Genomic DNA, 22,403 nt, shown 5'->3' on the forward strand with positions numbered 1-22,403 from the left:
TTGTAAGTACACCAGAAGGTTATGTAAATAACACTTGCCTGCTGGCTTCTGCTCTCTGCTGTTGTTGTTGCTGCTGTAAGACGAGTGCTTAGGGACATCTACAAATTACAACACCGAAAAGAGATGCAACAAAAATATTTTTTAATTTAACTTATTTTTTAAAGTAAGTGCTGTAGTATAACTAGCAGGAGACAATTAATAATTGAGGTAAGTTTGGAGACATTACCTTATTTAATCATTAAATTAATAAATATTTTTGTTGCATCTCTTTTTTGGTGTTGTAATTTGTAGATGTCCCTAAGCACTCTTACTGCCCGGTAGTAACAGCAGCAGCAGCAGCAGAGAGCAGAAGCCAGCAGGCCGTGTTATTTACATAAACTCTGTGGTGTACTTACCATCGTTTTATGAGAGCATAACCTATTTGTACTACTGTAGACGTTTGGTATCATTTCGGGCATTATTAGTGGGGTAATGTTAAGAGACACTTTGGATCCATTAGCCTCTGCGCTAAGCTATTCAGCTGATAACGCTACGCTACGCTAACGCTCCCAATGTTCGACCCAGGTGAAAAAAGCTTCTGGGGGGGTGTTTGGCTCGAGATCATGGTGCAAAGGACCCTAGGGTGAAATTACTCCGAACCATCACTTTAAAACTATGGTGCATGGCCTCAAACAGGGACACATCTGTTGTCATTGAAGTCTCACTGAGTAGGTGGGACAGAGAGGGAGGGGGGTAAGCAAAGCCACCTCTGCATTCTGAGAGCAGTTCACTGACTTGAAAATGTAACATTCAGTGCATGAATTCAATTCAATTCAATTCAATTTTATTTATAGTATCAAATCATAACAAGAGTTATCTCAAGACACTTTACAGATAGAGTAGGTCTAGACCACACTCTATAATATACAAAGACCCAACAATTCCAGTAATTCCCCCAAGAGCAAGCATTTAGTGCGACAGTGGCGAGGAAAAACTCCCTTTTAGGCAGAAACCTCGGTTGGTGAGGAAAATTTCCTTTTAGGGAGAAACCTCGGACAGACCCAGGCTCTTGGTAGGTGGTGTCTGGCGTTGCCGGTTGGGGGAGGGGGGGAATGTACTCACTATAATATATACAATATTAGGGTTTGTATATATCCCTCTCGAATGATAACTAGATACGCAATCTACAGTCAGATACCCTAATCCCTAACCCAAACATGATACAGATGAATTTGTAATGTTACAATACACTGTGATTCAAAACCAATTGGATTAAGCCACAAAGTTTAATTTTTTAAAACCTTTTTAAATGGTAAATGTGTGACTTAAATGAATCAATTATATCCTCAATTGCAATGCCCCAGAAAATTCTGTCTTCTGCCACACAAACAATAGTACACTTTTCAGACTGAGCATTGTTTACCTCATTTTCTGGGTCAGTGTCATCCCTTTGAATCTAGTATTTTCAATAATGCTGTGTGGCTTCAGGGACCAGGAGGAGTTGGCGCCAGTTAGAATTAGCATTACTGCAGCTGGCGCTTTCCTCTTGTTGACTGTTTGAAGAGACTGCAAATTCAATGTAAAGAGTCCAAGCAGGGTTATAAATGATAGACTGACTTTTGTTTTCTTTTCTAATGTAATATAATGCTTTTTTTCCACATGGTGAAACTGAAGACTCTAATTTTGAAGACACATTGAATTTAGATCATTATCTAAACTGTAAGCTGAAGGGTGGGGATTTGCTTCACTTGCAAGATCTGTACACTGTGATATAATGAGAAAGCTGTTAATTACAACGTTTACATTTATTCATGTTGGTGCTAGACTCATCCTACATATGCGGGAGCTAGTCCAGCCCAAGTGAAAATGTCACTGTTGGAATACATACAGTAGTTGTGATGTAAAAGTTCCTGTAGCTCATATTGGAAGCAAACAGCTAATTATCACAAAAACTCTAAAATTATAATGTTAGCAATTCAAGTAGGCTACAATTTGGATTAATTTGTAGTCTCACTGCAGCTTTATTTTCTCTTATTTAGCCTACCCTCATTGATATAAATGGAATGGACAAAATAATAGAAACACCTGTCTGTGTAACATTTCTCTAAAACAATGTTTTTTATCAAAAACATCATGAAGGTAGGATTTTATGTAGGAGTTGGTTATAATAGAGTAAACACACATTTTGTGTATCTATTAAACTAGTGTACAATCCAAACTGACTTTGCTTTTAAACATTCCAAACATGATTTGTACTGTAACAAATAATTGTATTGGATGAGTTTACACTTAGCACTCATCTTTTCACATTCATGAGATTCCTCCTCAGTCGTCTGAGCCTTGCCCAAACCTCCCCCCACCTATTTCCACATCCTTCTAGCCGCAATTCCTCTCAATCTCTCTTCGGCTGTCACGGTTTTAAATTGGAGTTGGCATTCTCTGGCTGCCTTTGTAGCATTGCTACTGTATAAGAACATGCCTGGGGTTCTTTGCCTCTCTGATTAGAGATCTTACTGTCGCCAGGCTTTGGCTGTATCAACCGTATAGAATATTCCTCAGATGTCACTCCAGGCTCTTGTCTATGCCTCCGTCTCCAAAACCACATTGCTCTTTAGAGTTTCACTGTTACATCATCTACTGAAGTGAATGAAAAGACAGAAAACACACAAAGCCAAAATTACTCTGCCTAGATGTCGATAACATTTAAGGTCTCAAATGGATTTTTAGACTTTGGTGTGATCAATTTTAAGCAATGGGGAAAACCCGTGCTTAGTTTAACTGAAATAGGACAACGTGTGATTAGGAAAGGGCTGATAAGGCAAAATAATGTAGTAATTGTACTGAGACATACATTTTTTTTTCTTCATTTTAATAGGTGCAAGTTTGGAATCCTAATAAGCAACTCCCTGAAGTATTGTAAGCACAGCATGTTTGGGGCTATTTCTAAGATCTCAACGTCCAGCCGCTTTTCAATTAAAATCTAATTTTTCATTTTGAATGAATGAATCTATAAACCACCCAAAAAAAAAAAAAAAAAAAAAAAAAAAAAAAAAAAATTGAACTATTGGCCACCCAAAGTAAAAAAAAAAAAAAAAAAAACCCCAAAATTGGGGGGGGGGTTTAAAAAAAAAAAAAAAAAAAAAAAAAAAAAAACAAACAGTGATCAACTAGCACAGCTTTCAGTCTGATATAGTAGCTCTCAAACACTTCAGTATGTCAGCACAGTTATTAATTTGTCAAATCCATACAGCACCACACAGACATTCAGCATGACAAGAGTTCTTTTCTAGAGTGTCTAAAGTTTGCAAGTGTTCAGTTGTACTGTGAACTGCGACTGAACCTCTCAAGTGGTGGGTTTTTTTGTGCCTAGGGCTTCAACGAAACATTTCAGCTGGTACACATTAACTAACAGGGCTCTACACTAACTTTTCCACTGGAAGCAGGTGCTACCAACCTTCTCAGTTTGTCGCAGTTTGTTGTTGTTACAGCATGGTATTAATCAGTGACCTTGCATGCTGATGAATAGTTGTCTTCATTTGCATTAAGTTTTGCATTGATGTAAATATTGACAGAGATTTGATATTTGATATTTGCTAAATATGTTATTCTGAATTTTATCTGAATATTACTCTAACTGCTAAAAAGAAGTCGGGAGGGGCTTAGTGTTTGGCATCATGCATTGGTCCCTGCAGGTTCAGTGTTTCTTACTGTCCTTGTACAACTTCAACATTTCAAGCTTAAACTGTGTTAACCTGGTAACAAGTTTAGAGTAGCCAGCAATGGATGGGCCACATTGCCTACAATACACATTCGGCATAGCTTTCCCCTTGTACAGCAACCACGGGTGCTGTGTTAACCTTTGTGGTTTGAAGTGGTAGTTTTTCTTCTGGCGGCTGTGGCTCAGGTGGTAGAGCGGTTATCTACCAATCGGTGATTCGATCCCTGGCGCTGTCGAAGTGTCCTTGGGCATTGAACCCCAAATTGCTCCCGATGCTGATGTTTATCAGATAAGCAAGACCTTGTCTGGCAGCCTGGCGCCAGTGTATGAATGTGTGTGTGAATGGTGAATAGTGCCTGTAGTATAAAAGCGCTTTGCTTAGTTGTTAAGACTAGAAAAGCGCTATATAAATGCAGTCAATTTACACTTTCATCATCAGTGGCGTCTGAGTTGAAACCTCCTCCTCTCTCTCTTCATTTTCCTTATTAAAATAATCAGCTGTGGACTGCTTCATTTTTGGAACATGGTAATAGGATTTTTTGTAAGGTTCTACACCACTATGTACATGTGCATCACGAGCTGTGCACAGACACAAAGTGCTGGTGAGGGCACCAATTATAACGATCACCTTGCACCTGCATATGCGACCACACTACTGTACTTTATTGTTTTTTACCATAATGGCATCTGCCAGTTTTTTTTCTGCAACAATGAATGCAGTTTAAGGAGCTTTCGTCTCTCTTGAATGTCAAGGTTTTTCTTCAAGGCAGAGAAAAGAGTTCTCATTGACAGATTTTTTTCAGGACTGGAGAGAGATAATGATTTTAATTAATGGATTACTCACACATGAATGGATTAAGCTGATATTGTCCCATCATACAGATTACAGGAACCCCTGAGTTATATTTTGCTATTAAAGGTTTACGTTGTTTTGCTGATAAAAGATTGTGTCAAGTTATGTTTCTTGTCAAAGCAAACAGTCCTACTGTCTTATTCAGGGATGATTTAAGTGCTAATGCAATTATCCATGTGAACAAATCTGCAATCTACAACTGAAATAATAAAACTCAAACATAGAAATAAAATCTTTCTATATAAGTATATTTATTTAGAAAATCTTCAAGTTTACCTAAAAACACTCACACATGTACCCTCCACACACACAGTTCCCTTTCATCTACAGTATCTGCTTCTGCTCTTTCTTTTTGTTCACCTTTTGCCTAAAGTGGTCCCTACGGCTCTACATTGAGCATTGTAGCCTTCATTTTTCTCAGAATCTTGCTTTGTTCCATGCCTGCAAACAAATGCACACAGACACACACACACACACACACACACACACATGCCCTCCAGTGTTATGTTGTGCCTTAAGGTTGTGTGACACAATAGTGAAATATTTCCTTTCTTTTCTGCCTTTATCACATTTAAAATGTCACTCATAGCATGATAAATGCTTATATTACATGAATAACAATATTAACTACAATACCAACATTGTGAATGTATATAATTATTGAGCCTATCCTTGATGGAAGGACAGAACAATCTTTTTAATTTTAGACCCATGTAGTTAAGTAAGCAGAGTGGACAATAGTTGGTCTTTTATTACATAAATCTTCAGACCTGCATCTCTCTGGTATTGCATATCATCCATTGCTAATGTTGGCCTACACATCTGAATTTTTATTTTTTCAGGGTAATTTATAAAGGCATATAGCCCCACGCTTTAATTTTAAGCACGAGACGTGGTATTTCAACCATGGAGGTAAATATTGCTCTTGTATGGTTCTCTTGCAGTTTGATGAGCTTAATCTGGGAATGAGGAGCATTAAAATCAAATCATGACTCTTCCAAGGTTAGAAGATCGATTGGCAGCTTTTGGTGCTGTGCTCTGCACCAGCTATTATTGATGAGCATGGTGTTGTCGAGTAAAAATCTCAGCAGGTTTCCGCCAGTTATATGTTGAGACATCAGTCTTCATTGCTTTGTGTGAAAGGGATTCATTTGGACACTAATGATAGCAATTTGCAGGAGAGGGCATGCATTGAGACGTTAAGCATGACAGATGTCAAATGTGTGCGGTCTCATGACAGGTGGTTTATAGTAATTCCACGGTGGGTTATTTTCACCTGCACGGAAAGGTTTCCGGTCACTTACATGCACTTCAGCAAACGGATTACAGTACAATTTCTGAAACCTGATTTCTAAATGTCATGTAAACACGGTTTCTGTAATTGGGGTAAAGAAACCTGATTTTCTCCTCGAGAAAGCAGATTTATTTGCTGTGTATATGTGTAACTTGGATTACACATTACAGACCTGACAAAAGACTTTAGATAAGGAGAGTATCGGCGTGAAAGCAGAGGGATGGGATGAAGGAAGAGAGTATTACACATAGTCCGTGTCAATATAAGGTTTCCATCACTGAACATTTGAAAATTCAAACAGTAGAAACACAGTAGGGATTTCTGGCACAACTTCACCTACTTAAGGTACATGGAGAAGAGAAAAATATGAACAGGTCAAAGGTGGAGTGCGAGTGCACAGATTTTCTTCACAGTGAGCGATTCTTAGAATTTTAAGAGGTCGAAACTCCAACACTTAGTATAAAGAGCAACTTCATTGTCATACCTCATTGTTGGATGATCCTGATGAAGGCTGAAGGCCACAAGCAGAAAATGCATTAGTCTGACAAAGGTGGTCTTTATACTAGAAGTGTTGCTGGAGTTTTGACCCAGCCTTAAAATCGCACTACAAACCTTACCTCTGTAGTAGGTGTTTATATATTGATATATTTTTATATTAGTACTGTATTTCTTCAGAGTTGACTCTCTAGTAGTCTATATCAACAATGTTTAATTTCCTGGATTGTTCAGGTGCCGCCGGAAATTTCGCCGGATGTCCATCACATTCCGCTATCTTTGTATTGGCATTCTAAACTCCGGTTGATTTATGAGGAATATGGTTAACTGTTCCTTAGATCTCTGCAGGGTTAATCCAGAGAGCTAGCTAGACTATCCATCGAATCCGAGTTTTCTGTTTCATGACTAAAACAACCTCTGAACGTACACGTCCCACCAAAACAAGTTCCTTCCCAAGGTTATTTTCCAGAGGCACCGTTTCTCTGTCCGGCGCTTAGACGATTGTAATTGTTTTAAAGAAATGCCAATAAACCACTGCACGTTTTTTCTCCCATCCCAGAATGTTGTGTGAACTAGCCAGACCCTCCTCCACAGCGCTGTGGAGTAAGGTTTGGCAATGTGAGACTAACTCTCTAGTTCCACAGAATCTGACAGGTTGCAGATTTATATCCAACAGTGGCACCAATTTCTGTAGGCTTCTCATTTTCTGTTACTTTCAAAATCTCTGAAGTGAGTAGGGCTAATGAAGTAAGTCCCATAGCAGTGGGCATAATATGTGCATTTGTACTTCAGGCTTCATTTTCAAATCCAATGTAAAAATATTCAGCTTGTATTTAGCTGATGTGCTCAACATGGCATAATTTATCATGGCTGGTGTGTCCAATATCCTCCAGGCAGTGTGATATTGATGCATGATGTTATTTCCTTCCCTGACCCATCGGACCAGCACTCTTTCTGTGATCCAAGATGTCTTGATTTACAAATTAAGCTCCAGATAGACCTGGGGGGAGCTATTGTAAGATCTGTATGATATGCACACAAGGTTCTGAAAATGTCCTTCTTTCTTTGTCCGTCCTCTCTCTTTCTCTTTTTATTTATCACTACAGGCTGTGGAAACCAACCTGGCATCCAAGGACAGTCACTGGGTCTATGCCAATGAGGTAAGGCCAAACACACTTGTATGCACCTGAGTGAATTTAGACCTTAGTGTGAGTTTGCCTCTGTCAACACAGTCTCATATGCTGCCAAGGCATACACAAACACATGAAAACCTACAACACTGTCACTGTGTACACTTTCATATTCATTTACAGTAAATTAGCTGCACACCTTTTGTTTTCATTTTATCTTGGATGCCTGAGCGACTGGGCCTTTATGTGATATTGTATAATTGGCCTCCCTTTAACTGTTGACGTTAGTGTGTCTTTTCCCCTCTGTCCCAGTGCTCAGTATGTCTGACACTGACCTGAATGGTCTTCTAAAGTGGCTGTAACAGCACAAAATTTAGATGCACTTACAGAGCAATACAAGACAGAGCAGTGGACTTTGTCTTTAGCTTAAGTGCCTCAGCGCTGCATTTCCCTTAACTCAAAATGATTTGGAGATAAAGGGGGATTAGGATTGGCTTTATACTAAAAGCAGTGTGAAAGAAATACTTTAGATAAATGTTTTTCCCCATGATTAACCTGGAATATATGCATTGCGGTGCCTAATAGGATGTCCATGTGTTTTAATGAAATGTCACCTCTTCACTCATATAAACATGTGCTCAGCATCCAAGACCTATATTGATCCATAATCCATGGAGCATATTGTGCGTATGATGCCCAGATAGCCATGTTGTCTAAGCAACAATCAATTTTCACAAACTGCAGTCATGTGTGGTAAATTTACTCTTGACACAAAAATTGATAACATATATTGGTGACTAGACTTTAACCAACAAGTATGAAATAGTTGCTTTAGTTAGAAATTCACAGTTCATCATTTCAAATGATGTCCACTGCATTTCAGCACACATAACTGAAATATTGATTTACAACAGCTAAGGAGACCTTGATTTCTTTCAAACTTTATCTGTGTCTCGCAGCTTACATCAAATTGTTTTGTTGATATGTCTCCAAAAAAGACCTAAGTAGTCTCAGTCGATAGGATCAGGACTGTAATTCTTAATTTGAAACAGTATTCACATACAAATTCATGCATGTCTTTTTCAGTCAATTACCACACACTTCCACTAAGACATTAGCTTAAATTGCATCTGACTCTGGAAAGTATGAACTAATGGCATGTTAATTTCTATGGCACTGCCTTAATGGTTGATGTGATGTGGCTTACTGTAGAGTTATCTCTCCTTAGTACACATTTTAAGGGGAAGAATGTGCATGGTTGTATCTGTGAACAGTGAAATATATCCCCATTTTATTTTCTTGCTCTTTTTTGCTTCTTGTTTTCTTTTCTATTTCCTGTAAATGTTGATTATACTGTTCTCTTCTTCTTTCTTTCCCTACTTTCAATCCCTTCCCCAAGATATACTGACAATCACCTTGAAATGATAATAACACAGACTTGTTGAAAAATCTAACAAGAAAATTCAATTACTACTCATGCCAATCTATTTATTTCCCAGCCGTTGGCCTCCAGAGCTCTGAGCACCTTAGTAGTCCACCTTTCTTTTAGATTTTAATGTTCTCCTAGAGCCTTTTAAATTCCTAAACCTTGATCAACAAGAGTCACCATGTAAATTGAATCCAGGCATGTATCGAACAGCAAATGATTTATCCACAAATCTTGCTTATCTCTAAAGGGAAAGGGGAAGGAGATTTAAAGGAAGGTACAAAGCTAATCTGTTTCTATTAGTCTGTGATTTAATATCTGAGCAGCCTCCCACATGGCTGATAGCACAACGAGTGTGCACAAGGTTTTTTAATTCATTGAAATACGTGAAGGCCGGCAAGCACAGTGATTATCAGAATGAGATTTTCGGATTTGTTGTTTCTATTTTATTATCGTTTCTGGGTATTTTTACAAATTGCAACAACTATGAATCACTCTCCTTTTGTATCAGGTGAAATCTGTACTCTCTTACTAAACAGCTATAATATACTAGATACTGTTTCCTGCACTCATGGAAATCCTGTTAGCCTGATCAGATGCAGTCCAGGTGTATTATAAAATCCTGCAGGGAAATAACAGCTTTTCATGTTACCCCTGCATGCACCGACAGTCCCTGCTGACAGTTGCTCCTATTCAGTTGCCTGGTCGTGACTGAGTTGTGACATTCATTTTAACCAGGTGAACTTGAAGCTCACTGTCACTCGCCTGCCCACCCCATCAGCTCCCCAGGCTCCTGCCAGCCTTTACACCCCATACAGTCAGCGAGGTCTCACATTTCATTCAACCTCACGACAAGCAGTTATGCTAATATGCCACCAGTGGCATCATATGGCACAATGAATGTAGCTGTCAAGCTAGAAATGTGATAAGAGCACAGAGTGAGATGGATGGAGAGTGAAAATGATGATGATGAGTGAGTATAATCACAAGTCAGAAAACAATAAGGTGTAACAGACTAGGAGATAAACAAAAATGAATAAAACTAATACTGATAAGGCAGTCATTTCATTCAGGAATGTCATAAGCGTTACAGTAGAAAGACAATATCATATACAGTAACTTAAAGATTTAAAGTTACAATAATAGGTTAAAGGCTGTTGATCACACATGGATGTCCTTAATAAATGTAGCATGACACTTGTATAAAGTAGAGACTGAAATATCCTGACCTTTAGTCCCTAGTATAGGTCAAACTCCAAGTTTAAAACGATGAACTTTTCTCTCAACAAACTTTTCTTCAGTAGTTTAAGACTGACACTAATGCATTTTCAAACCAAAGGAGTGGGCTTGAATGGTACACTGTTCATGAGCCCTCAGGGAATGAAACTTATTCAACACAAAAATGACCAATATAATGTTTAAGAAAAAAGAAAAAAAAGCTTTTATATTTAGTTTAAGAAGTGCAGCAGGACTTGATGTGAGCAGCAGGGCACGGGGATGACAGACAGGCATGCATCTTCCTAAACCACCCACCAAACCAGGGTGCTGCAGCTGCTAGCACACAGAAGGTTGTCTGCTTCTGACACTGTCTAGTGAACTCAGATGGATTGCACATTATGGGAGAATTTGTTGTTGTTTTCTTCCCTTCAAAGGCGGGACAGTGACACCTCAGAATGTTTGATGGATTAGGTGGCTGTGCCTGCTGTGACAGAGAGTCGAGGAGGACAGTCATGATATGACTGATGTCTTTGGTAACTGCTCGTCAAGCAACTGAGATGGAAACCCTTTTCTTCTGACACAATCTCCACCACATCAGACTGTGGGACAGGAAGGTGGATTACTGAAGAGGCCACTTACGAGAAAAATAAATATTATATTTTCCAGTTATCTTATTGATTACTCAAAGTACTGTAAAACATTGCATTTTTTAAAACCCTGGGTTGCTGTTTTGATTCGTTGTATCATTAAGCACAATGACAATCTATGCAGAAACCCAATTCAGATGTAAAAAAAAAAAAATGTACTAACCAACAAATGGTGACCACAGGAGACATCCTGCTTCATGGTCATAAATCTAAAGGATACCAGACAGGTGACTCCCATCACTAATCACCTTATCAAAATGTTACAGCAGTTACAGTTTCATTTTTACGTACAGTCTGTCACCCCCCCACCACCCCCGCACCTCTAGGCTGAAACGTAGGTTCCATCATAGCAATACAACCCTCATCAGCAACTCATGTGTATATATATATATATATATGCAATTTATATAAATTTATTTTATAAATTATATGCAATTTTGCATAAAAGTATGTTGTATTTCCGCCTGCTCAGACTACATGTTATTGCAAATGGTTCTATGTTTCACTTTGATTTAAAGTCCTTCCCTTTCAGGCTATCATGAACTGTGAGCAGCCACACTATTGTTAAATATTTTTCTGTTTAAAGCGTGCATGGGTAGCTCACCTGGTAGAGCGGGCACCGATATATAGAGGTTCACTCCTCGACGCAGCACCCGCGGGTTTGACTCCAGCTGCGGCCCTTTGCTGCATGTCATTCCCCCTCTCTCTCCCCTTTCAAGTCTAAGGTGTCCTATACAAATAAAGGCCTAAAATGCCCATAAAATAATCTTAAGAAAAAATAAAATAGTAGAGTTATATGCATGAAGATGTATGTACATATTATTAACTGAATGCAATGGTTTTAATTCAATGATAAATTATTAAAAAACAGGCAGTAATAATCCAACACATTTCATCAAACTACGAAAATAACCTCACGTCATTGCAAAGAGACAGGAACTCCATCTCCTGATACCGCATTCCTCCGACTATTGAAATGTGTTCATTCCTATCCAACCTCTTTACATCCACATCTGTTCACCAATGCTGCAAAGATTTTGTGGTCCCACCCTCATTTGTGTAGATGCCCGCAGGTTGCTATAGTGTTTGCTTTTTTTTCTCAAAAGCCTTTCAAGAAATTCTAAGGCCATGGACTTATGGTTCTGCTGTGGTTGACAGTGATGCACTCACCATAGGATAGCATGGATATTCAATAAGAAATAACTGCTTTGATCTGCTGGGAAGGTGACATAGTGCCGCAAAACCAGCTGTATGGACTTTCTTCATTTAATATGTAATCTTAGTTTGATTTAACTTGCAAAGTGTTGTTCATACAAGACAAAATGAAATATAATTGTCATAATGCTTTTAAAGAAACTGGAACAAGGTTTCTGTGCAGTTATCTGGCTCTCTACTGTAGATCTGGTTTATTGTGGTTTATGTTAAGAAACTTTTCAAATACAATGAAAGTAATTTTTGTAAGTCCCCATACATGTGCTAAATACTAAATGCAAATTGGTGGTGGCTGTACTTAATATTTTAATACAGAATATAACAACTGTTTCTTACATGGTTTTCCACATGAATGATGTGTTTGCCCTCACTCTGTGAAAAACAAGTACATATGATATAAAAATTAAATAAACAGCACTTATTGAATAGGACATGGCATTGATGTAATTGTGAAATCCTTTAATTTTACACAATTAACATGTCTATTGTTTGATGAAATAAGGCAGCTGCAATTTAATATGAACGTTAATATATTTGAAAATCAGTAGCACAACTCAGCAAAGGCTTGTGCCTTGCATTATTTTATGTTTGTGATGTTTAATTGTTTTTATCCGTTGCAAAAGGACAATAGGACACCAATTATTCGGTTCTTATCACTGAATAATAAAATAATTTTGTGGTTATTTTCTGCCTAACTAATTACATTTCTCTCAACAATACACTGAAAGCACATAAAAAAAGACACGTATGTGTTTTATAGGCAAATACAGCTCAATTTAGTTGCCTGCAGCTTCAAGAAGCACCTTAACTTCTAATTAAATCGCTGTCATAATTACCAGTCTTTTTTTTTTTTCATGAGTGATTAATGACAGTGACTGAGCAGCACAAAGAGGATAATCTGTCATCTGAACTTGATTTGTGATTGTATTTTGGTCATCGGCCGTCATCAAAGTATACTCTTTCAGAAAATTCAGTGGGTTACCTCCAAGGTGCTTAACACCTGAACTGATTGTTTGAAAACTGTACATTTTAAAAGCACTTCATGATGTTAAATGCTTGTGTCTAGACAGTTCTGAGTAATATTGTGATTCAACTTGCTATTATAATCACATACAGTACACCATTTAGTTTCATAATGCTTCTCTAGTGCTTTCAAAATCTATGGGATGATCATTGTAGTCAGAGGCCTTGATGTATCATTCCTGTATTCTTTATATAGTATTGGTCCTTTTTGTGTGCATTTTGTACACGTGGAGTATATCACATTGTCTGCACTTTCTTCTTAAACAGAGGTAAAAAGGCACGTCAGACCTGTCCCAGATCAGACCTGATCAGTGGCCGGGTCAGTTTATGACACAAACCTGTGATGGTGACAGAACACTTGGACTGGGTGGCACTGGAAGTTATTAGCTTGGACGTGAGGGTTCGACTCTGTGAACCATGCAGCATGATTTATCTGATTAATGTGTCACGGCAACTCATAAATATTCATAATTTTTCACCTGACTGAGTGAGAAAAAGGCTCAGAGGATAAACTAAATGAGCTAGAATCACCTGAGGAGTGTTTTACTCACGCTTTACACAGATGAAAGATCTGGGAATTCTGATTTTGGAAGAAAGAATCCATATAAATCAATTCAGTTTGCTCACCATCAAGTGGTTTTGCATTGAAAACATACACATGTATGTGACATGAGAAAAAGGCAGAGGGGTTTAAAATTTACCCTCTACTTTTGAAAGATAATGTGAAAAAGGCAAGGTTGACTGTCAGCTAAAATAAGGTAAACATACAAAGAAAGACAATGTGAGAAGCCAGGAGAAATGAACAGCGAGGGGGGACAGAGACCAGCAGTAACAACAGAGGTCGATGCAAAGAGGAGAAAACAAAACGTTGGATTAGGAAAACGGATAGGAAGCATGGATTCAGGCATGTGTGGTTAAGGATTATATTAACCGAGAGCTGCTTGAGTTTTGACCCGACAGTAACCTCATAGCTTTATTGTTAGATAGTACTGTATTCGAACCCAACGTTTCCCAAGAGACTCACTGTCTGCCTCAGCATTGACCATTGTCCTGCTCTGGAGACTAGCAGGCTGCTCAATACCTCATGAATATTGATCCGACCCTTCACAGTGTAGATCTCTACTGACCTCCACACGTCATGCATCCCGCCAAGAGGGCCATGGGTCACATGCACTATTATTGTAAAGGACATACTTGCAATGTTCATTGATTTATTAATCTGTGTTTACACTGCAAGCCTTAGTTCTTGATTCAGAAAAATTGCTCTTATCCAATGTTTTTGTTTGGTAATTATTACTTTTTGTGGAGGAACGACAGAGGTGTGTGTAGTTATGGAGTCGGAGCCAGGAGTGCAGAATTGTGACAAATGTAAATCTAGAGTAGGGCTGATGGATTTGGGTAAAAAAATCTAATTGCAATTTTCCTGCCAGAGATTGCGATTACGATTTGATTTGCAATTTTTTTATTAACTACATATTGCACCTTCTACGATCATGTTAAATAAAGTAATAAAAAATAAATGCAAAATCCACTGAAAGTAGGACATTGTATATGTAACATTATGCCAGCATTCATCTTACGAAAAAAACAGTGAATATAATAATTAAAAGAGGAATAAAAAATGTTATATCAAATATTAAACCAAACATTCAACTGAATATTTCACATACAATTAATCACTGTCTTCCTGATTAGCTAATCGCATTCTTTCACATCGCGATTACGATTTGAAAAAAATTAATCGTTCAGCCCTAATCTAGAGTGGCCACATATGAAAGTGGCCGAGTGCTGGTCACACTCTTATGAAAAGTCTGAGATGTCTGATTTGGGACACTTTTGCCTGCAGTCTGAACGTAGCCTAATGTGAATAAGAAAATAAGAGACTTTGTTAGATGATACATTCTATCTTAAAATTTTACATTTGAAAATAGTAATTGATTAAAATTTTACCGTCTGTCTTTTGGCCTAAAGCATGGACTCAGTTGATCAAAGGTATTAAATAAACCAATGTTTGGACAGAAATTATATGTGAAATAGGCTTTGGTTGATCATCATTAAAATTCAAAATGCTTTATGTTCTACAAATAGCAACAAAGAATGAAATGAAATCCTCACTTTACCTCACTTTGTCTCATATCTAATGTAGTATCTAATGTATCTGTAGCCCTCCATTATGTCATCTGATATTTGAATTGCTCAAGAAGTAAGCACAGCCATTGCAAACCCCTCTGAGGTTCTGTTTCTTATCCAAATTTCCACTTGTTCAACAGCTTTTCGAAAACTGAAAATTAATGGTTTGTGTCATGACTCCCCACTGTTAAAAAAATAAAATAAAAAGAGCCACCATACTTGACCTAAGATTAAAGGGAAAGATTTGTTAAACTAAACTTCTGCTGTTGTCTTCTTTTTCAGGAGGTGAGTGATGCAGACATCATGGAGCTGGTTCACAGCTCTCTGGGGCGGATGACCATCATTCGTCAGGTCTTCCCATTGTGGAGAGACACCAACGTTCGCTGTATGAGAAACAATCATCGCATCTCCTCCCTGCTCTGTGACCCGCAGGAAGGCTATCTGCAGTCCCTAGAGGTAAACACTGCTTAAAGATTTACTCTTGAAGCTTGTGAAATATTGTTAGTTACTGTAGATCACATAGGTCTGCCATAGCTGCACAGAACATTTTAAGAATTATTTTCAATAGACTGGATATAGATGAGTATTAAATGTATCGATGGATACATGTGGCAAATATTTCTCATTCAAGTAACTACTGCCTCTTATAATCTTTAAAATATGGATAGATATCTAAAACGAATTACTGGCTAAATTCCCAGGCCAAATTACACTGAAAACTGTTGAGAGATTTTTGAGATACTCTGCTAAATAACAAGCAAACACAAACAGGATCAAAAACAAACTCTTTGATAGAGGTTAGTTAGTGATTAATTGTGTCATGTGCAAACAAGTGCCCAGCCCACATGGACTTACGACGAGACACTAAAAAAATATTTGCAGTGGTAAAATATTTCTTTCTGATACAAACATAACTTATAACATATTTCACATTACATTTCTAACTTCGAACATCATCTTTTCAGGCTCTACAAATAAAATCTGCCCCAAAAAGGTTCCCTTCCCAAAGTTTTTTTTTTTAAATAATCATTTAACCAAAAGAACACAACAGAATGTTGTAATAATTTTAATTTTTTAATTCATTTTAAAAATGGTGATACCAAAATTCCAATTTTTGAGTTTCAAATGGTCACCCACTGTAGGCTTGAAAGGTAGTTTTAAAAGGTTGGTAATGTCTGTGGTCAGTTTGAATTAAGTTGGTTACGATTAATTCCAATGGTGGAGTTTTCAAATCAGGAAAAGTATGAAACCCTCCAAAGGAAATTCTCAAACCACTCCAAATTATCCACTGTCTGTGCAAATGCTCAATTTGTTCCAAACCGTCACAGATTCACCAACAGAGGAGAGTCTGAGATTTGAGGATGGTGAATGCACGCCATGGCAGCAGTATGATGGATGAGGCTGTGTCGTGTATTTGACTAGTGGCAAGGTTTTGTTTGTTATTTTATCCCTTTTGCTGCAGTATTTATAGTACAGCAATGTTGTGTTTTAGCAACAACCAGCATGTTTCACACACTTTCTCCAGCAGCCAACAGGGATACACTTGTTATGAGCCAGAGTGGCAGAACCATAAAACAAGCACGAAGTGCTCTTTTTTCCCCATTCTGTGTACAGCACATGTGCTGTAAGGACTTATGATCATGATTCCTGCTTGATCACGCCTTTTTCACAGTTGTGGTGTGTAGTGATGTAGGGCAATTTAGACAAGCATCTGCCAAGTACCACATGAATGCAAATATTAACTGATTATGTATGCAACTGAACATAGATTAAACTCCCTAGATAAGGCAATTATGAGGGACATGAACGGCCATGAATATAAATGACTTGAGCTCAATATGACTGGGGAATAAGTGGCAGAACAGAGTAAAATATAGTTTAGAAGTAAATAAAATCATGTTTTTCCATTAACGTGCAAATCTTAAAACTGAATATATTCCAATTGTAGAAAGCCCAAAAACAATTTATTATTTGTTAATAAACTACTGCGATATCACAAGCTTAACAAAGGCTTCCTTCATGGAAAGTACTTTAAAAGAGATTATGCTATCTATGATTTGTATTAAGGATTTGTCAACCAGGAAGCCAACCTCTGGTAAATTCTGTATGAAAATGAGAGTCAATAAATAAAAGGTACAGTATGCCCTTCAGCACAATCACAGCTTTATCTAACACAATCTCATTCCCTTGTTTGGGTCTTTGTAATAACCTTGCTCACCCTGCCACTTTACATTACATTTAGCTGACGCTTTTATCCAAAGCGACTTACAATTGCTACATATGTCAGAGGCCGCATGCCTCTGGAGTAACTATGGGTTAAGCGTCTTGCTCAGGGACACATTGGTTGATGTATCGCAGTGGGAATTGAACCCAGATCTCCCACACCAAAGGCATGTGTCATATCCACTGTGGCAACATCACCATGCTTTATTTACCTACCTACTTTACTTTCATTACTTTCTATAGTAAGTTTAGGTCACCTCCTTAGACTTTTCTTTTGCTCTATCCATCTGGAGTGCAATGGCTGTGTTCCCTGTAGCTCTATTGAAATGTTCATTTGCCTTTTCTTTTTTTTTTTTCATACTCCGGACAGATGGCAAAACCATGTGGTGTGTGCACCCACAGTCCTCAATAATTCACACAAAAGAGGGTTAAATATCGGGTAAAGGCAGTTTAGGCATTTATCAGAATAGTTAACACTGAGGTGATCGCAGTGCTTTTCCTGTACTAATCCCTTTCACAAGCAGTCAGCTGTGGTGTATGCTCAAATATCCAGAGCTACTATGTTGCATTAGATCAGGACTGAGTGACCTTTAGGAAAGTGAACTTGACTTGTGTGATGTCTTACTACTGAGAGGATTGGACTGAAGTGTAAATGCGTCATGAACTGAATGCCTGGAGTGGCAGCACGTATTGCTTCCATGGGTCTTCTGCTGTGGGAGAATTTGACTTTGACCCAGAGGACCTATCAAATCCACTGTCACACCAAGACATGATTCCTGACAGGGTGCACTGCAGTCAGAGGAAGACAGTTGGACTGATGGCAGAATAATTGATCATGAAATTATTTTTCTTTGGCCCCTCTCTTGATTTCAGTTCACATCTTTACCTCTTCTTGATCATGCATATCATTTAACCTGCAGCAGGGAGTGCAATCCCATGATTGCAGCAAATTAAACCTCAGTGTTTCAGTAGAAAGTTTCCAGCATATGGACAGTCAGAGCGCAGTTGCTGCTGACTTCACTGTGCCATCCTTCAAGATTGTTCTCATGAAGAAAGAAACTAGGTCTTCATCTCAACACCAAACAACATTGACAGACCAAATAAAAAAACAGTTTTTACAATGCTTTCCATTCTATCTCCAAGCAAGGAGACAAGCTTTTATTCCCCACTGAGGTTTTCTTATTTTACCATCAATCCTCACAGGACTAGACTGAAAGACAAGTGCCTTTGTGTCTGCTTGAACAAGGGTTCACCATGAGGCTGTGTGATATTTCTTGGAGCTTGGAGATTTGTTTTCTTTGTTGTATCCAGAGTTTGCGTTCTGTTATCTGTTGCACAGCACAAACAACAACAACAAAATCCAATAAGTCATTTATTGATATGGCTTGTTTTTTTTACTCCAACAGGTGTCCAATCTCTACCTGTATGACAGTGTGTTGATGCTAGCCAACGCATTCTACAGGAAACTGGAGGACAGGAAGTGGCACAGTATGGCCAGCCTTAACTGCATGAGAAAGTCCACGAAGCCATGGAATGGAGGATGGTCTATGTTGGATACCATCCAAAAGGTTTTTTTGCTTAACAAAGCTATTTTGTAAGAAATTATGAATTATGCTTCTGCAAAATTCTATCTATTCATCGCAGAAAGGACTCAATTTAATCAATTTCAATCTGATAATGGAATTTGTCATTGTTGCATGTCATGCTGCTTAAACTCAAGTGTGACAGTAAGATGACCAAGTGAGGCATGAAGAACCACAAAGACGGTGTGCTCTCGTCATATTGTTTGATTGATTGATTGCTGTTACAGTTGTTGTCATAAAAAGGTGATTTTACCCAAAACACCCTTTGTCTGAAATTATCTAAATTATTTTTAATAACCTCATACTGTACCTACAAGCCTGGTTGATTAAGTGTACGTTTAAAAGTGTCACAGTTCAAATCTCCTCCCATACATTGCATGCTTTATACATACTCAAAGAAAGTATTAGTAGTAGTTATATATATATATATATATATATATATATATATATATACTCGGAGAGTGCAGCCTTCCGCAAAGGCCATGCCCTATATTGCAATGTTAACGAAAGTGAAAAAAGGTTACTTCCTTGGCCCATGCTAAACCTTTCTACCAAGTTTATTTTTCTGTAATCCTGCTGACAAACAAACAGGCGAACAGACCGAACCGAAAACATAACCTCCTTGCTGGAAAACACCGCCATCACTGCTACTGCTCTTGTGTTGTGACATCTCCCACAGTAACTTTTTTCTACTTGTTGTTGCTACAGGGAAGGATCAGTGGCCTGACAGGAATGATGGACTTCCGCGCTGAAGGCTCTAATTCCCACGTGCAATTTGAGATTCTTGGAACTAGCTACAGTGAGACATTTGGGAAAGATGTGAAACGGGTCAGTCCAGAATATTTTATATGTATATTTTGTCTACTTGTCTGTAAAGGACACCTCATGGGACACTTACTAAGTATCTACTGTATATCTTGATAATCTTTCAGAAAATCAAAACGTGTGGCAAGTAGGTTAATAGGAAAATTATGAATACTTTCCCAATCTCTTTTTTACTGTTGAAGCTTTAGATTTAGCAACAATTGTCAATTTTTTATCTCCTGTCAGTACGTCAGAAAAAAACGTGTAGCTGTGCTATTTGTAGCCTAATGTATTCTGCAGCAGGGTGCACCAGCATTTCTGTGCCATGTCCCAGTTATATGCTGTATGCATTATGCCACAGACCATTCAATTAGAATTTCTGTACAGAACTTCATTTCAAAAGCTATTGTTGGTAGCGATTTTGCAGGGAGTTACAGTACATAATTGTCCCTTCTGTAGGTATTGATGAAACAGCAGGTACTGTGAAACCTCTGATCAAAATATAGCTTTTCTTAAACATTGTCTCAATGTGACCACTTTTGTGGGAGGAGAGAGCCAAGAGTGAAATTAAACTATTTCTCATTTTCTCAAAGCCCCCCTGCAAACCTCTTAAGTGTTGGCACTTTATTCCAGTCCTTAAAACTGGTGTCCTGCAGTTTTAGTTCCTCTCTAACAGTTTATTATCCAGTATGTGTGGCTGATTTACTACCTGGGAGGTACAAAGACCTGCAGGACACCTATTCTTGAGGATCAGAATTGAGTACCACTTCCAATAGAAATTCTGGGGGTCCATTGGAGTGCCTGATAGTAACAAATACTGGATAGAAAGGATTCCAACTGTCTATTGTTTATAAATGTGCTTTTTTCATAGGCCACTGGTTCTCAATCTTAATCCCCAGGATCCAAAGCCTTGCTGTTTGTTTGTTTATTTATTTTTTACTTTCTGGGATGTCAGGTGAATCAGCTGTACTCTGATCCCTGAGAACCCCGGTCGCAGGGCTTAACATTTGACAGTGAGTTGTCAGGTATCAGGGTGCCCTCTACTGGAGCTCCTGAATTAACCAGATCGGTCTGCTATCATCTTCCTTTTAACCACACCAACTATCCTGGCCTGACCTGAGAATTGGAAAAACGTGTGGAGAAATGTGTGCTTCTGCTGTTCTTTACTCACAAAAACAAAGCATAACACTTCCTCTTAACCTTTGACTATAGTTAAAGTATGTTTGATCTGCTGTTGCTTGTTGAGCATAGACATTTAAAAAAAATAACGAGCAGGCTTTATGAGCTGGCCATGAAGTATTTTCTGAGAAACGTGTCTGATCTTTGAGTGTTGCAGAGCTGAAGTGAGAGATTGAGAGCATTCATTATTTGTGCACTCCTCTCTTAGCTGTAATTTGTTTGTCGCTGTGGATGTCCTGATTCAGTCAGGGACTTCTTGCGGAATGAAAAGGAATTGAGTTTCTTGGCAATCTATGTAGAGCAGGACTGACCAGAAGCGGTAATGAAGATTTAATCACCACTCAGCCTAACTGAAATCATGAAGCCAATTCATCATAATGTGGCCATTAGCATTAGCAAGGAAGAGACGCACTGCATGCAGCGTTTATACACACACACACACACACACACACACACACAGGAACAAACATACACTTTCATGTCCTACGGCAGAGTCACACATTCAGTCACAGCAAGACAAACAATGGAGCCTCAAAGCACATTAACACACAAACATGTATTGTACACACTGTTTTGGATCTCAGACACTAAGAGCATGCAGCCAGGCAAACAGACAACAGAGGCCAGGGAGCACAATAACATGTGGGCGCTTGTATCTCAAAATCATTAGAGGCAGAAGGGGACAGCAAGGCCAGATAATGGGATGCCAAATGCATTCAGTGCTGTTGTTCATTAGCTGGCATGTCTATCTGTGCCTGCCCCACTACTTGGCAGAACCATTTACTGTGAGAAAACAGACACAAATTCATGTGCCTCTCCTCTCTGTTTCACTATAATAGGATGTTATAGTATATAGTATGTTATAGTGTCAGTATATGCATTCAACGTGTCTTGCCTCGTGCATGTGTCTTGCCACGCCATTACATGGTTTGTAATGCAATGTACTGTCATGTTGTCGGTCTATGTGTTTTTTTTTCTTCTTTTCGAGTGTAGTGTAACGGTGATCGCCCCGACCCACATCCACCCCACAAATCCATCCTCATTTTGTCTCTCTCTCTTCCCTCTTTTTATGTTTTATCTCATTTCATCTCCCATCCTCTCCTCCCTTCTTCTGTTCTTCACAAACCCTTTCTCCCCCTTTTCAGTCCTGGTTTCCTCCTTCTCCATCATCGTTTATCTGCATTCAGTCCATTTTCTCCCCAGCCTGATGGCTCTTAGATGAGGCGTCTTTCTGGTTAGACACTGTAATGAAGACTGAAATACTATTTCCTGGATGGCTACTGTGATTTTTCTCCACCATCCAGTGCTACAGCAGAGTGATTGATGCAATTGTTGTTGTTTTGGTTTCCCAGTTTGCTCTTACTGATGTGTCAGCTCATCTCTAACCAGATATTGCTAATGACTTCTAGCTTACACAAAGCTCTTCATAGAGAAAAGTCAATTAATTTGAATGTAATTGTTCCTTATATCCAAGCATCTTGCATGCATC

At 38.5% G+C, this 22,403-nt stretch overlaps 1 protein-coding gene across 3 annotated transcripts in view; it reads left to right on the forward strand.

The window, feature by feature from the left end:
* grid1a (glutamate receptor, ionotropic, delta 1a) overlaps positions 1-22,403 on the forward strand; it is a 262,279-nt gene that overhangs the window by 205,178 nt on the left and 34,698 nt on the right. For all 3 annotated transcript variants that reach the window (XM_039784464.1, XM_039784461.1, XM_039784462.1), the window contains exons 5-8: positions 7,446-7,499; positions 15,408-15,581; positions 18,755-18,916; positions 19,640-19,759. In XM_039784464.1, coding sequence (XP_039640398.1) covers positions 7,446-7,499; positions 15,408-15,581; positions 18,755-18,916; positions 19,640-19,759 — 510 coding nt within the window. The remainder of the gene's footprint in view (positions 1-7,445; positions 7,500-15,407; positions 15,582-18,754; positions 18,917-19,639; positions 19,760-22,403) is intronic.

Source organism: Perca fluviatilis, chromosome 19, assembly GCF_010015445.1.
Source record: "Perca fluviatilis chromosome 19, GENO_Pfluv_1.0, whole genome shotgun sequence".
Taxonomy (NCBI): domain Eukaryota; kingdom Metazoa; phylum Chordata; class Actinopteri; order Perciformes; family Percidae; genus Perca; species Perca fluviatilis.